This window comes from Oryx dammah, unplaced genomic scaffold, assembly GCF_014754425.2.
Source record: "Oryx dammah isolate SB20612 unplaced genomic scaffold, SCBI_Odam_1.1 HiC_scaffold_27, whole genome shotgun sequence".
Taxonomy (NCBI): Eukaryota; Metazoa; Chordata; class Mammalia; order Artiodactyla; family Bovidae; genus Oryx; species Oryx dammah.
The window spans coordinates 82740940-82758435 of NW_024070211.1; the positions used below are offsets into that span (position 1 = coordinate 82740940).

At 37.6% G+C, this 17496-nt stretch overlaps 1 protein-coding gene across 2 annotated transcripts in view; it reads left to right on the plus strand.

The window, feature by feature from the left end:
• ARHGAP15 (Rho GTPase activating protein 15) overlaps positions 1-17496 on the plus strand; it is a 704757-nt gene that overhangs the window by 445046 nt on the left and 242215 nt on the right. For both annotated transcript variants that reach the window (XM_040228227.1, XM_040228226.1), the window contains exon 10: positions 7779-7877. In XM_040228227.1, coding sequence (XP_040084161.1) covers positions 7779-7877 — 99 coding nt within the window. The remainder of the gene's footprint in view (positions 1-7778; positions 7878-17496) is intronic.

Sequence of the window (17496 nt, forward strand, 5' to 3'; positions counted from 1 at the left end):
TAAAACTTTTGGAGCGAGACTTGCACTGACCCAGCTTAAGCCACATGACTACCATTAATTTAATCAAGTTTACCCAGAAAGTATGAGCTCCCCTGGTGGCTCAGATGGTAAAGAATCTGCCTGCAGTGCAAGAGACCTGGATTTGACCCCTGGGTCAGGAAGATCCCCTGGAGAAGGGAATGTCTACCCACTCCAGTATTCTTGCCCAGAGAATTCCATGGACAGAGGAACCTGGTGGGCTACCATCCATAGGGTCGCAGAGTGGGACTGGATTGAGCAACTAACACTTTCACTTTTTGTTTTAACCTGGAAGGCTAGGTCCTTCTACAGAGCCATACCTTACTGGGTGAGCATAGCCACTTTAAAGTCAGGATATAAATGAGGTGATTTTTTTTTTCTTTTTTACTTTTCTGGTAACCAGTGAAAGCAAACATTTCCCTTCTATCTAATGAAGTTCAACATATATCAACTGTTTTTTTCCCCCAGAGCGCTGTTGGCAGTCTGGGAAGGGTTGTTTTCTCTCCCCATGAGGGATTGCCTGCACTTACCTGGACCACCCAGTAAGTGGCAGTAATGCACCTCCCCCACCTCTGGCCTCAGAACAACTGAAAGTAGCCAGTAGTGCCCCTCACCCTCTCTAGAGCATTCTGGCAATCAAAAAATCAAAAATACCTTGTAATGGAAATTTTCTGTTCTCCACCCCACTCAAAATCCTTCCCCAAATCCTGTCTTTCCTTATAATTAGTGACTCCTCATCACTAACCTGCTAAAGAGAAGTCTTTTTGCTGTCTCTACTTTTCACCTTCCCTTCAAATCTTGACCACAAGCCTCTGCTTTTCCGTTTCATTATACAAAAGCCATTTTACTTATGATCACCAATAACCTCTTAATTTCACCTTGATTTCTCATCAATATTCTGTTCTGAAATACCTATCCTAACTCCTAAATATCAATCTCTCTATTGTTCTCCAAACCCTCGGGTTTCTGCATCTTAGTCTCCTTTAACCAAGCAAAAAACTTAAATCCTCTTTGCCTAGTGAGTCAGCTCACCTCCTGCATCCTGTCTGCAAATCCACAGAATCACTGCATCTCTCTGTTGTCTGAGTTAGGTCCTTATCTTTTTTTTTTTTTTCATCTAGAGCCTGATGTTTTCTAACTATGGGCAAATGACTCAATATCTTTGTGCCTCAGTTTCCGCTCCTATAAAATCAGAATGATAATAGTGTCTACCACCAAAGTGTTACAAATACTATGAAGATCAAGTAAGTTAGAATAAAGTACTTTGAACTTTGCCTGGCTGAATGTAATAAGTCTTTGCTATTATTAATAAACACCCTTGCTGCTAAGTCACTTCAGTCGTGTCAGACTCTGTGCGAACCCATAGACGGCAGCCCACCGGGCTCCCTGGTCCCTGGGATTCTCCAGGCAAGAACACTGGAGTGGGTTGCCATTTCCTTCTCCAATGCATGAAAGTGAAAAGTGAGGGTGAAGTTGCTCAGTCGTGTCCAACTCTTAGTGACCCCATGGACTACAGCTTACCAGGCTCCTCCACCCATGGGATTTTCCAGGCAAGAGTACTGAAGTGGGGTGCCATTGCCTTCTCTGAATAAACACCCTTATAATAGCACTAATTGCATCATATTATAATTGTGAGGACTATTCTTCCACCCAGACTGTAGGAGATCATGCTTCATGCATCATTGCATCTTCAGGATGGAGTGCAATATCTAGGCTACAGTGGGCATGTAATAGATGGTTATGAATGAATGTCAATCTTTGAATTCTTTACAGTGCTCAGCATATGGTAGGTGCTCATGAAATATTCACTGAATTGAATTAAATAGATTTGAATTGATCTGTAGAGAATACATAATAATAAGAGCCATAATATAACATAAAATATAATGACTTTAAATTTTAAAGTGAGAGAAATTTCTTTTGAGTCTCTGCCTTAGGATTGACTCTAAATGGATGTGTAAGTCCACATTCTAACCAAATTTAGAATTTTTTCTCTATTTATTTGCTCCCCAGTTCTGGTTTCCATGTCCTATCAAGTCTCTTTGTTTTCATTCTCACAGCTTAGATCACCAAAACTCCAGTCTCTTGTTATCATTCTTTATCAGTAAGCTGTTGCTGCCTAACAAACAGAATCTCAGTGGCAAACAGCAAAAAGCACTTATTTTTCATGTGTCTGTGGCTTAAATGGACAGCTCTGCTTTACATTGTAGGTTTGACTGGACTTGTCTCCTCAGTGTTGGTCAGCCTCAGTTCTGTGCTATATGTATTTACTCTGGAGCCCGGACTGAAGGGGTAGCTGCTACCCAGGGAAACTCTTGATTCGGCAGTAACAGAGAAGTAAGCATAGAAATCTGTAGCATGTCTGAAGACCTCAGTGTTGAACTGAAACATAGTCATTTCTACACAGGCTACATTGTCCAAAGTAATCATACGGGCAAGCCCTCTATCAGTGAAATGAAGGAAATAAGTGTCACCCACTCTAGTGAGTTTTACCACACAGTCAGATGGCAAAGGTGGTGAAAGTATAAATCTAATTCCGAGAAGAGGAGAAGAATTCTCAGTGATGACTAAATTTACCACAAACCTATCCTGATTCTGGTCTTCATAACATCTGCATAGTAACCACATTAGCTTCTCAACAGATCTTTTGTGTTCAGTCTTCACCATGATCTGTATCCCCCCACCATTTGGTTATGAATATTTTGGTTACATGTGATAGAATATCCAGTTAAAAATTGTTTATATTATCTCATAATATAAGAAGTATAGAGAAAGTGTTTTAGGTCAGGTTTAGAAGTTCGACAATATCACTGAGGTCTCAGATCTTTGTAGCTTCTTTTTTTTAATCATGTTTAGCTTTGGCTTGCAAACTTCTTGTCTCATGGTGACAAGATTGCAGCAGTAGCTCCAGGCATTGCAAAGTTGCACGTTGATATTCATGAAGGAAAAAAGACAGAATGCTTTCATGTACCCCTCTCCTTTCATCAGGAAAAAAAATCTTTTTTAGTTTCCCAAGTCATATCCCCTTGCATTTTACCAACCAGAACTCTTTAATTTTAAACTAACTAAATTTACATGATTGAAGGCAGGAAGAGAAGGGACGACAGAGGATGAGACGGTTGGATGGCGTCACCAGCTCAATGGACATGCATTTGAGCAAGCGCTGGAGGTTGGTGATGGACAGGAAAGCCTGGTGTGCTGCAGTCCATGGGGTCACATAGAGTTGGACATGACTGAGCTTCTGAACTGAACTGAACTGAAAGCTACAAAGGAAGCAGAAGTCATTGGAGACTATTTGAACATCAGAATCTGTCTTATAAATGGACTCTAAAATAAGAAAGAAGTTGGGAGGGAAATGCATATGTATCACAAATCAGCCACATTTTCACGCTCTCAGATAAATACCTGCTGGACTTAATAGTTAAGACTCCTCATAACACAAACTTTATTTCCTCTTAAAGCTTCATACATGAAGATTTCTCTAAATAAGAAAAAGTGTGTGTTTCCCTTTGTACAATCACACCAAGATGATTCTTCTCATCACTCTCTCGTCGCTGATTGTTTACCTCTCCTTCACCCTCCCCAAATGCCCTGTTTGTTCTCTTCTTTACATCTCCAAGCTAAGTCTTACTTAACCTTGAGGACTCAGTTCTTTTCTGGGAAGCCTTCCATGAGTGCTCAAGGCTGTTCAGATGCTCCTTCTAACATGTTCCCATTAGATCTGTGCTTCCCTGGGAATAGTATACTTCAGGATGACATGTTCTTATTTACTTATATGATGTCACCTCTAGACAAGAAACTTTAGAGCACTGGAAAGGAGCCTTTGTTATTGTGCTATCAGTGCCTTTCTAGCTCCTGACACAGAGCAGGCATTTAGGATTTCTTTTATTTATTTTTTTATTTTACTTTATTTTATTTTATTTTTTATTTTACTTTACAATTCTGTATTGGTTTTGCCATACATTGACATGAAATAACAGAATGAGTGAAGGAGTAAATACAGTAGAATATTTTCATCTTTTTCATTTTCCTGTATCTACCTATCAGAAAAAAAAAAAGAAAGAAAGAAACCTCTCTCCAGACTTTAGCATCATCTTCATTCAAGAATCTATCTTTCTTGAATGATCTCCATCCCATAAATCCCTCCCCCCAACCTCTGCCTTCCCAGATACCACCTTTGCACTAAATGACAGAAAAAAACTTCATACTTTAGAACTTCTTTCTTTGCACTAAGTACTTTTTGTGATACCTGCTATATATTCTATTTATTATTTATTAACTGAATATTTCTGTTGGCCCTACAATATTATAAGCTTCTTGATATCTTTATCACACCCTAATATGCCTACTCATTGCTTCAACTATAGAGGATACTCAGTACATATTTCTGAAATTTATTTGAATCATGACGATCATTAAAAGATTTTATTTTGTATAACAATTCTTCCTTTCTATAATCTCTGACCAGTTTAAATGATCAAATCTGAAGTTCTGGATTATTTTTCTTAAATAATATTTTACGTTATTCTTTCTTATGTTGGTGACGTACTGTTTCTGAATGAATCTTTGTTACTAGACCAGATATTCAAAGCAAATATTCATGATTATTTCCCACTTCTCTACATTATGTTGATGTGTGTTTTGAGCTTGTCTTCTTTCTATATCTTAGACAAAAATGCACATTTCCACATTAAATTGCATTATTATTAGTGCTCTAGCCTTAACTTTTTCCCTCCCTGCTGAGTTGTTCTCAACTCAAGCCATCACCTTTCCTAAGAAATTGATGACAATCGTGATTTCCTTGAAGTCTCACCACAATCTGTGTTAACTGTCCCTTTGAATAACATATCATTTACCATTCTATTATGCTGCATCTTATATTTTCCCCCACTTATGCTAAAAATATAAAGAGATAGAAATACCAGACCACCTTACCTGCCTCCTGAGAAACCTGTATGCAAGTCAAGAAGCAACAGTTAGAACCAGACATGGAACAACAGACTGGTTCAAAATTGGTAGAGGAGTACATCAAGGCTGTATATTGTCACCTTGCTTATTTAACTCAAATGCTAATTACATCATGAGAAATGCTGGGCTGGATGCAGCAGAAGCTGGAATCAAGATTGCCAGGAGAAATATCAATAACCTCAGATATGCAGATGACACCACCCTTATGGCAGAAAGCAAAGAGAAACTAAAGAGCCTCTTGATGAAAGCGAAAGAGTAGAGTGAAAAGACTGGCTTAAAACTCAGCATTCAAAAAATGAAGATCATTTCATCTGGTCCCATCACTTCATGGCAAATAGATGGGGAAACAATGGAAACAGTGACAGACTTTATTTTCTTGGGCTCCAAAGTCAGTGCAGATGGTAAGTGTAGCCATGAAATTAAAAGAGGTTTACTCCTTGGAAGAAAAGCTATGGCAAACCTAGAGAGCATGTTAAAAAGCAGAGACATTACTTTGCTGACAAAGGTCCATATAGTCAAAGCTATGGTTTTTCCAGTAGTCATGTATGGGTGTGAGAGTTGGACCATAAACGAGGCTGAGCACCAAAGAATTGTTTTTGAACTATAGTGTTGGAGAAGACTCTTGAGAATCCTTTGGACTGCAAGGAGATCAAACCAGTCAATCCTAAAGGAAATCAATCCTGAATATTAATTGTAAGGACTGATGCTGAAGCTGAAGCTCCAATACTTTGGTGACCTGATGCAGAGAACTGACTCATTAGAAAAGATCCTGACGCTGGGAAAGATTGAAGGCAGGAGGAGAAGGGAATGACAGAGGATGAGATGATTTGATGGCATCACTGACTCACTGGACATGAGTTTGAGTAAGTTCCAGGAAACAGCGAAGGATAGGGAAGCTGGCATGCTGTAGTCCACGGGCTCGCAAAGAGTCAGACACGACCGAGGGACTGAACAACAGCAACTGTGCTAAAAATATGTTTTACATTTTTGAAAAGTTCTACTGATGAAAAAGACGATGTCTTACAGTCAACAATACAATAAATATTTATTGAACTTCTAGTATTTGCCAAAGAGTGTCGAGTTACTGGGAATTCAGTAAGAAAGAAAATAGGCATAGTCCTTACTCGCTTGGGTTTTGCTTTCTAAGCAAGGAGAGCAACTAACCAGTAAACATATCAATCTAATATGTCAGATGGAGTAAAGTGCTCTAAGAAAAGTAAGCTGTGGGCAGCATAAAGATTTGTTATCAGCAGAGGTTGCCAGTTTTTCTAAAGGTGGATAGAAAAGGCTACAATAAGAGGGTGACATTTGATCACCTGGGTAATTGATTTCCACACAGAGGAAATAATAAGTTCAAAGTCCCTGAGGCAGAAGTGTGCTTGGCATGGACAAGAATCAGTGATGTAGACAGAGTGGCAGCAGCAAGTGATGAGCAGAGAGAGGAGAGAGGAAGCAAATGAAGTCAGTTAATTGGTGGAAAGTCAGGTTGTTTACTGCCTTGGTAGTGATGTCAAGGAATTAAATTTCATTGCATGTGAGATGGAAAGTCCTTGAACCTACTAAATATTTGTTTCATTGTCAATAATCAACATCTCTGCTGTTTAAAAAGTCTCCGGAAATGGATGGTGGTGATAGTTGCACAACGGTGCACATGTACTTAATGCCACTAAACTGGACACACAAAAGTGGTTAAAATGGTAAATTTTATGTTATATATATTTTATCACAATTTTTAAAAAATCCTTGAGTGAGCACCATGGACCCAAAACTGTGCTTGACTGAAAGAACAGTATAAGCAATGCAGCACGCAAGAATCTGCTTTGAGAAAATACATTCCATATATTATAAGCGAAAATACACACTGCAAGGTAGCATAAATCATGTTCCAAATGAGAGAGCTAGGCTAGAATTTCACACAGTGTTCTCGGAAACATTAGTCTGGAGAGATGCCCTTTGAAATAAAAGGATCTTACTCAAATAAGTTTGGGAACTAGCGCATCCTTCAGTCCTGCCTGGAGATTCCCAGTGCACATTGGCATAACACAGGCTCTGAAAATAAGTACACATGAAAGAAACCTGTTTAACTTTGTTTAACCCAGTGTTGCTAAATCATTTTGATTACAGGCTTTCCCCCTCAAATCGCCTGTTAACATCCTGAGAAACTGGTATTCCAAAGAACCTATGTTACAGGAGACATAAAGCTGAGATAGGAATTCCGGATAGGGTTTGTGGAGAAAGAACCATCTGAGCTGAGCCCTGAAAGAAAAGGGATACTTAGATTAGAGAAAGGGCAAATTCAAGGCAGGAGAAACGTGAAAACATTCACTTCAAAGTAAATCTTCTGGAACTTGCTTTTTTCAAATATCATTGTGCAATTGAATGAATCTAAATACACTAGCAACATCACAATTTTGATGATTGTTGATAAACTTCTTCTCAAACACTGAGACACCAATTCACTAAGATTCATTAATTTGTCGAAGTTTTCTTAATTCCTAGTCATTATTTTATAGACAGCGAAATTAAGCCCAGAGAGACTATAACTTACTCAGTCATCCCTGCCTAATCGATGGCAGAGTGTTCATTTTCTTTCTCTAGGGCCAGAGTCCTGTTCCATAAAGGAAGGAGCTATGGTCCTTGCATGTCTGCAACAGACACTTTGGAATTAAAGCCAAAAATCGATTCCAATGCAAGATGCAGATTTCATCATTCAGTGGATATGGAAACAGAATCAAATTAAAGAACAACGCAAGCTTGGATTTTAATGAAGCTCATCTTTGTTTCTTTTGCAGATCAAGTTTTTGGCTCTCATCTGCACACACTGTGTGAACGTGAAAATTCCACAGTTCCACGGTTTGTAAAGCAGTGCATTGAAGCTGTCGAAAAAAGAGGTGGGTAACTGAACGTACAGCCATTCCCCCAATACTGCACCCTATACACAACCAATGCTCACATTAACAGCACCACTTGATTTGTCTGGAAAGCCATGCAATTAAAACCTGACTGTTGCTAATCAGTTAAGAGGATCGAGTTTCTTATTAACTTCAGTTTGTTTTCACAGTAGGGACATCAATAATTCCTACTAATGTTCTTTTTTTTAATATTTTGCTGTCTGACATGTTGTTGATTCAATTGCAAACTTCTTGTTTTCCCGCCAGTGATAAAACATTCATAAAATATCAGTACTCACAGTGTTAGAACCCTCCTAACATTCATGCTGGTAGACATTGTGCCAGAACAAATTTTGGTAAGCCCCCATTACCCAGTGAAACAAATAGTGCTCCTACTTGCAAACAGTGATGTTCCATCTTCCACGTGTATCTGTCCAGCACAGAATATGCCTAACTAGTTTTGCTGGAACAATTAACAGACACACCTCCAGTGTTAAGATGACCTTTGATTCCTATATTTCAACATTCTAATTTTCATCTGAAATTATCTCATCTTACTGAGGGGAACAAAGCAAAACCCAATTGACTCATTATTTCTATGGTAGTCTATCTGTAGGGTGTTTTTCCTTCAGATTCTGACTTCATTCATTCAAGGTCATTTTCCCTGGAAGATACATACAGTAGATGCAGAATCTCAAAAACTATATTGTATAAAAATATGAAGCTTCATCACCATCTGTTACAAGTTTACAACATATTCCCAGGATCTAGGGGGATATATATCATGTAAAAGATAGAGGTGTTTTCAGAAAAAGAGTTGGTGAATCTATTCCCCTTTTCAGCTCCCAGTCTCTTAAAACAATAGAACCAAGGGAAGAAATCTTTACCAAGTTATCTGCTAGGGAAAAGCCATTTTAATTCTCTCAATGTTACCTGGCTTTATTATAGAAACATAATAAAAATGGTCTGCAATTTCCAACTCCTGGAAATTCATACTTTAATTATCCTGTAAGGACAGCCTTGGGATCCTATTATTCCCATATCAGTAGGGAATGAGAGAATAACAAGAAGAGGACAAGTGGGTAGAGAGAGTGGATAAAGTGAGCAGCTTTGGGGAAAAGCATATCAACACATCAGAGAGCTGAGCTGAGAGTTCAGAGAGAGAATAGAAAATAGTAAAAGCAGAATACACAAGGAGAGGTATCTGTGAGGAGTGGAATCAATTAGAGTTTCGAGAGAAAAGTCCTTTTATTGCATGTTACAATCTCATTTAATTGTGTAAGTATGTATTTTAGGAATAAATATTATTTAATAAATACTTAGAGCCAAATGGATCACTGAAAATGTTATAATGTTATTATTGCCAATAGTTAAATTATCATCATTTTCTGGAAACCTTGACTCACTTATAAATACTCAGTACTGACAGTGTAAGCACCGTCATATTAGAACAAAAATCCAAATAGGACTTTGGGGGAAGCTGTGCATAATAAGATATGTGCACATTTAAAAAAGGATTTTATACCTCTCTATTTCTGTATATACCCCAGGCAAAATGAAAACCCTGCTAGACACAGTCTTGTGGCATGCAGATACCATGGTATTGCAGAATTGAAAATGCCTATAAATAGAAACTGTATGTTTTGTTCATGGCATTTTACTGGTGATTTTTAATAAAATAAGACCATGTTTTTGCTGACAGGGGCAATCATATTTGGCCTTATATTTCATCGTCCCAATGTTTTCTCTTAAAATGAATTTGTAGATTCAGCACTAGATAGGCACTAATCGTATATAATGATTATTAATATAATTCTTAAATGTTTTAATGAAACTTGAAGACTACAGTTCCGTAAAGCAGCAGATAATTCAAAGCATTTTGGCGATATCAGCTTAAAGGAACTCTATGGAAATGTTCAACAAAACTCAGAGGCACAAAAACCTCTCACATAGCTACAAGATTTACAAGTGTACGCTGTTGATTATATTTTCTATGATCATTTTGTTGGATTAATATTCTTACATTTATATGCCAATTTTGTTTATTCAAAGTATTTTTGCTAAATTCTGGCATAAAGCACCTCAGTACAGAAATAACTTATGTGAATATAAGTCCAATGTTTATGTAGGTTTCTGATGACATTTTATGCTGGGGTTGGTATTAGGAAGTAACATATAAAGGTGCCACATCTCTCAGCACGGCTGGACTCAGCATATCTAGAGCCCTCCTTCTAATGGCCAGATCCTCTTCCAGCCAAGATACCCAACTGCAGAGTCATGGGAAATGCTTATGGACCTGTTATGGGAAAGGCATGTTTAATGAAAACTGTGTGTTTATTCTCACAGACTTAGGAAAATGGTCTCAATCCTCACTACAGCAGCACATCAGCTGTTACATAAAAACTAATTGTTTCCTTTCTTTTTTTCTCCAGATTATTTTCCCCACCTTAAAAAATCATTTACAAACTGCAGTAATATTTTTTAAATGCTTCTGTGCTGTGCTTAGTTACTCGGTCATGCCCGACTCTTTGTGACCCGATGGACTATAGCCCACCAGGGTCCTCTGCCATGGGGATTCTCCAGGCAAGAATACTGAAGTTGGTTGCCATGCCCTCCTCAGGGGATCTTCCCAACCCAGAGATTGAACCCAGGTCTCCCACACTGCAGGCAGAATCTTTACCATCTGAGCCACCAGGGAAGCCCAAGAATACTGGAGTGGGTGACCTATCCCTTTTCCAGGGGATCTTCCCAACCCAGGAATCGAACCAGGGTCTCCTGCATTGCAGGCAGATTCTTTACCAGTTGATCTACCACGGAAGCCCTAAATGCTTCTAGCATTCTTGATTACAAATGAAGCAATATCGGGAGGACATCTCTCACCATTTACTCACTCATTCCTCTATCCATCCATTCATTCAGTAGGTCACTTACACTTGGCAGAAGCAATTTGCCCATGCTTCTCTCGTCTCCCCTAGGGATATCCTACCCAGTCCTTGGCACAAAATGTATTCTTTACCCGTTCTTGGCAAAGTGGTATTCAGTTCCATTCAGTCACTCAGTTGTGTCCGACTCTTTGCAACCCCATGAACCACAGCACGCCAGGCCTCCCTGTCCATCACCAACTCCCAGAGTCCACCCAAACCCATGTCCATTGAGTCGGTGATGCCATACAACCATCTCATCCTCTGTCATCCCCTTCTCCTCCTGCCCTCAATCTTTCCCAGCATCAAGGTCTTTTCCAATGAGTCAACTCTTTGCATGAGGTGGCCAAAGTATTGGAGTTTCAGCTTCAACATCAGTCCTTCCAATGAACACCCAGGACTGATCTCCTTTAGGATGGACTGGTTGGATCTCCTTGCAGTCCAAGGGACTCTCAAGAGTCTTCTTCAACACCACAGTTCAAAAGCATCAGTTCTTCGGTGCTCAGCTTTCTTTATAGTCTTTGTTGACAAAGTAATGTCTCTGCTCTTTAACATGCTGTCTAGGTTGGTCATAACTTTCCTTCCAAGGAGTAAGTGTCTTTTAATTTCATGGCTGCAATCACCATCTACAGTGATTTTGGAGCCCCCCAAAATAAAGTCAGCCACTGTTTCCTCATCTATTTGCCATGAAGCAATGGGACCAGGTGCCACGATCTTCATTTTCTGAATGTTGAGCTTTAAGCCAACTTTTTCACTCTCCTCTTTCACTTTCATTAAGAGGCTCTTTAGTGCTTCTTCACTTTCTGCCATAAGGGTATTAGTTGCATTTTAAAGTTTGAATCTCTTGGACATGCCTAGAAGAAAATCTCTTAGTGAGCCGAATGTAAACCAATTTAGCGAATCACTTGTTTAATATGTTTCCTTATCTTGATTTGGATTTCCTTTATTCCTCTAAACCACCAGAGCATTCTCCTCCTTACCAACTATTGTAACTAGATTAAAGTTATTTCTGTGGTTACTGACGTTGTCTGCTTAGCCCAGAAAATATACACAGAACTTGGAGGGCCAACTGTGAAGGAGTGTGTTAGTCTTTAAAACTTTTCCAAGTGGTTCATTCTCCTTTGTCTTGCCTTTACAGTTTTGGACTGTATGTGTGTGTGTATGTGTGTGTGTGTGTGAAATTGTAAATAACCAATGAGAAAATGAATTTTTGTTTCTTCTTCTAGAGAAAATTATACAAAAATATTGAATGATTATTCAGCTAATGCTCAATAGATATGGTAAACTGACCAAAAGCAAGAGATCATCTGACAATTTTTTTAAAGCCTGGAGGAACAAGCATGTAGGGGGTGTACACTGGGACATAGTGGTGGTATGTAGATCTAAACAGAGAGTTCAGTTTTCAGTGCTTTATGAAATGCTTTCTGTAGTTTACGATGATCTAAGAGGTATATAGAAATTGCTTTCTTAAAAGTAGAGTCACTTGTATCACTTAGAGCCAAGGACCTAGAGATATGAACTAAAGAAAGTACTTCATCTAAACCGGTATAATTAGTACTAAAACCGTAATCCATAGGTTTATATATATATATAAATATATATATATATATATAAATATATATATGAAAAGTCTGTAACTGACTATTTGTGAAGGCCAGTCATTTGGAAAGAGCCCCACATAGTATGTGACACGTTGTAAACACTCAGTAGTACTGGCTGAATGAAGTAATAGAACTAGTGTTACTGCACTTCAGCAACAGGTAATTAGCTGCTCAGATACCTACTCTGTATCATTCCCCATTCTACCATCTGAGAATATAGAGGAGATACACATTAAACAAACTGTGGTAAGTCCTGTGAAAGAAAAGAATAGATATTGTGCTGGAAGAAAGAACAATCACTACAATAATAATTTAAAAAATAGAAGTTTGCTTAAAATTAGTGTGATGGGGGTGCAGGAAGTGGAAAGATCTTGATCAAAGGCATTAAGTTGAAGTTATGCAGGATGAAAAAGTCTAGAGACCTATTACATAAGCATGATAACCAGAGTCTACAATATTGTGTTGAATACTGAAAATAAGCTAAGAGTAGATTTTGGATGCTCTCAAACACAGAGAAAAATTGGTAGTTATGTGAGGAGATATGTTAATTAGTTTGTCATTTTGCTATGTCTATGTATATCATGTCATACACCTTAAATATATATATATATAGTTTTCATTGAGAATATATTTTAAATGACATAATAAGCCCTGAATAATAAACACATACTCTTCTGGTTTTAGCCTCCTGATAAGACCAGAAGTTTAATGACACCCTATTTCCCAGGTTATTTTCTTGACATACTGTAACAGTGTAACACGAGGAGTCAGTTGGTGTGAGATACCCAAAAAAACATGCCCTGAATGATGAACCAGTCTTTTTTCCATGCAACAATGCCATACATTGCCAAAGACTTTTTTTAATACAATAATGGAGTTAACTAAACGAATGAACATGTTTCTACACTAAATATACTTTTATGCATCCAATATATTTTTGCTTGTAAGGAAATAGGGCTGGTTTTAAAACAATTTTTAAGTTGCATTTGGATTGGCATTCATCCTTTGGAATATGGTTTAACAACTCATTCTTCCTCCTTGATTCCCAGTTCAGGTTACTATGCCCCCAAACGATATAGCAAATTTAAAATAATATCTAGAGATCTGTTGCAAACAACGTGAACACAGCATTACTTAACTATACACTTAAAATGGTAAATTTTATATTATCTGATTTTCTTTGCCACAATTAAAAATAAATGATACTAGGTCTTCCAAATTTGATGATTCCAGCTATAAGCTACTTTGCAGAATGCCTCAGCAGATGCTAACCAACAATTTTGTCCTCTCTCTCTTTTTTCTGGAACACAAAAATACTATGACAGGAATGATACACAAAATTACATATTTGACTTGGTGCCTAAAAGCCACCCTGGGATCCATAACCTTGCTTAAAGATTTAAAAAGACCTTTAGTCTACTTCTGAGAAGGTCCTTAGCCCCGAAAACTTTATCTCTCTCTTTGACTTCTTAGCAGCTGTTATATTTTTTTGCTGTCGTTTGTTTGACAGGATCCAGTTATAGGTTCCGATGTCTGTTTAAAGAAACAAGGAGGCTGTTGGCTTTAAAATTCCCTCATTGCTTGTGTGATCAGCATTTTCCCAGGCTTTTCTACATAGTTTGCCAAGCAAAGGGACTGACCTTTTGTAGCAAACACTTTTTCATTTCAAAATGCTCACTTTGATTTTTGTCCCATTTTATGCTCATTCCAAACTGTTTACAACCCACTAAAAATGACTGTGAATTATATGTTTGTGTAATGGATTCCTTTTGTGGTCAGAGTGGAATGTTTACTTTGAACAATTAGTTATCTTTGGGTAGATTATAGCAACTTGGAAAAAGAATGACTAAAATTATTATTATACCTTAACTGTTTCTTTTTGGTAGTTCCCCTGCTGTTACGTGAAGTTTGAGAAAACGGCAGATTAAGAATTCCATGACATTACAGACCAAACCTATTTCTCTTATTGTGTCAATATTTATTTGGGCGTACTTACTAATATCACAAGAAGGTATGGTTATACCCTTATAACTTACTGGATATACTTACTGAATCATAAAAATTCAGAACAAGGACTATACAGAAATACAAGGATATTTCCTATTGTATATAGTGCATGCTTCTTTAATAGGTATTTGCAAATTAAGTAAGGCACACACATGTATGTACTTATTATAAAAAGAACAGACCTGATTATAGTACAGTTATGATGCACCAGATCCAGTGCACCAGTCTGACAAGGTCTTGAGATCCTACCATGTGTTCACTGGCAAAAATAAAACTACATAGTTTTTTCCCGATGCCCGGTGGTCTAGGCCGCAGAAGGGCCGATCATAATGCCTTCCCTAGGCAAACTCTGCTCCCAGTTCTGCTAATTTTGCACTGTTCATTCTTTCCCACTTTGGGATAATCTATTATAGTTGGATCCAGGCACGCACCAAAGCCTGATACTTCCATGAAGAATGTGCAATTTGTACTGTTTAGTTGGTGACGAGATTCTTGAAAACTTTTATGATTATATCTTGTTCCAGAGAGACTTCTGCTTGCTCGTTTTATAAGCAGCGACTGAAAAAATAAAAAGTAATGAAAACAAAACAAACTGATAAAAATTACATGCTCAAAAAATAAAATCAAGAGTTCAAGATAAGCACTATTCCCTTTTCCCTAGAGAATATTTGTGGGACTGAACAAAAATGTTTCTCAGGGCACTGACCTATGTCTTCCTTTTTTTTTTTTTTTTTAAGTACTTGCTTTTTATGCCTAAAGTTAGGCATCCCCGTGCATTTACAACGGCACTGATCCTCAAAGAAGCTCTGTGAAAGTTTACAGCAAATTTTCTTTAGTTTTTACTTCTGAGCTAAAACTAAGTCCAGTTTAGTGGGTTTTTTGTTTGTTTGTTTGTTTTGGTATTTTGCATTTTATTTTGTTTTGTTTTAATGCAACCCAGTGACTGCCACCTTCCTGACAGCAATCGTGTTGTGCTGGGTCCAAGTTGGAATTGGCTCTCTGGGGTAGTCATGCTGGGGCCTCTGTGTCTGTAAGAAAGCCACATTCAGGGCTAGAGGGGAAGACAAAATCAAAAAAAGAGTAAACAGGAAACAGCCCGCGAGAGTATAAAAGAGAAACTGGGAAAAGACAACCAAAAGAAATCAGAGATGACAAGGTGGAGAGAGAGAAAAAAGCTGTGTTTTGCAATTACGAAAACAAATGTGGATAAAAGGGCATGCTTGTGAGGTCTGTAATGAAGAGAAGACAGACTATTGAACCAGTTACCATCTCTGCCATAGTTACTGATACCTACTCCCTGTTCCAGAGAAATGTACTTTTGCTGCAGAAAATGCTTGTAAGTTGAATCTTGCCATGAATGTTCACAAATTCTGAATATTCACAATTTCTGTACACAGATGTTGTGGTTACTAATTAATTCACTGTACTTATTAGTGCCTTTTAATGGCATTTATCTATGCTGAGAAATACACAACAGCCTTATTATCAAAAAAAAAAAGAAAAGAGAGAGAGTTTACTATAACAGAAGTTAACAGAGAAATGAGTGTGCAGTTCAATAACCGGAAAGGCTATCTAACAGATCCAGCAATGTAGCTCTGGTTAAGTCAGTCAGCGGATATTCCCACACTTGAGTCCAGAATGCATACGAATAAATAATGTCTCTTCCTAGATAAAGCCTAAGTCTAATTTCCAACCTCCGCCCCCACTCCCATCCCCTTTCTAAAGTTTAGGTTCTTAATATGCATTTCCCTTGGAGTTAGTTGTAAGGAAACAGAGCCAAAATTAATACCCTAGGAAATTAGCCTCTTGTTGTGGATGGAGGATTTAAATAAGGTAACACCTCAACATGTCAAGATGTAATACTCTAAATTATCTTTAGTGGTGTCATTTATATGATGGGAGTTCTGGGTCTGGAAATTTTTCCCATTATAAACCCCCATATTCAGAAGTTAATAGTTCAACCATAAAAATAATCTTGGCTGAAAATTGGCAGGATGTTTAAGCCTGAAAGCAAATGTTTACAAAATTTGAAGAAAAAAATATCACATGCATTTGGAAAGCTTTCATGTTTTTAGAAATTGAGTGTAGTAGTAATAATAATAATGATAATAATAAGGCAGTTAGGGATTTTCAAATATTTGTTGCCTTTAGATCCAAAAATGGATTTGTAGTTTTTAAATATTTTTATTCTTGTTGCATAATGTGAACCCACTGATTAAAAAATAACTCATCAACACTTTCACAAGTGTCACTTTGTTTTTTGAATTAATCTGTCCTTTATTACGGAGAGGACAATGGCAACCCACTCCAGTACTCTTGCCTGGAGAATCCCATGGACGGGGGAGCCTGGTGGGCTGCAGTCCATGGGGTCACTAATTTATACATCATATTTTTATAGGCATTTCCCTAGAGCTTAAAAATGTATAATCATTGAGAAGCCTTAAGTTAATTTAGGAAATTAATGAATAAGACCAAAATATTATACTCTTTTGTGGGTTTCCTAATGAATAGCATTCCCCTCTAAATGTCTAGAAAAAATTGCCCTTTCCAAGGAATTTTCACACTTTCAGATGAAGTGTATTCAATTTGAACATTAATCATTAATCTGCACATACAGTAAAAGAGACATACAGATTCCAGGAGAAATGGTTATATCAGTCTACATAATTGAACATGACATATTTTCCTCCATAGGATATTTTAAAGTAATTTACCCATCTCCTTAGTAGATTCATGTCTTGGAGTTTCTGCTAAATTCTATGAGAAGTTATCTTATAGTCTAACAAGCTGTTGAGTTAGAAATGTTTTTCCTGGGTTCAAATAATCTTTTCTTTGCTAGTTTTATTCCTTTTTGCCAAATTTTATACCCTTCAAGCTGCTTTCTATCTTCAGTTCAGAAAAAAACGACAACAAAAAAAAATCAAGGGCAGGACACTTTGAAAAGGAAAACTAACCATGCAAAACCAAAATAGCTCTGAAATGATACTGCTGAAAGAATTCTTGAGGTTTAGTATATGTAGACCCAAAGTGTAAAGTCGTACTCTTTTTAAAGAAATAAAAATGCCCTGAGATGTAGGGTGAAAGCACCAT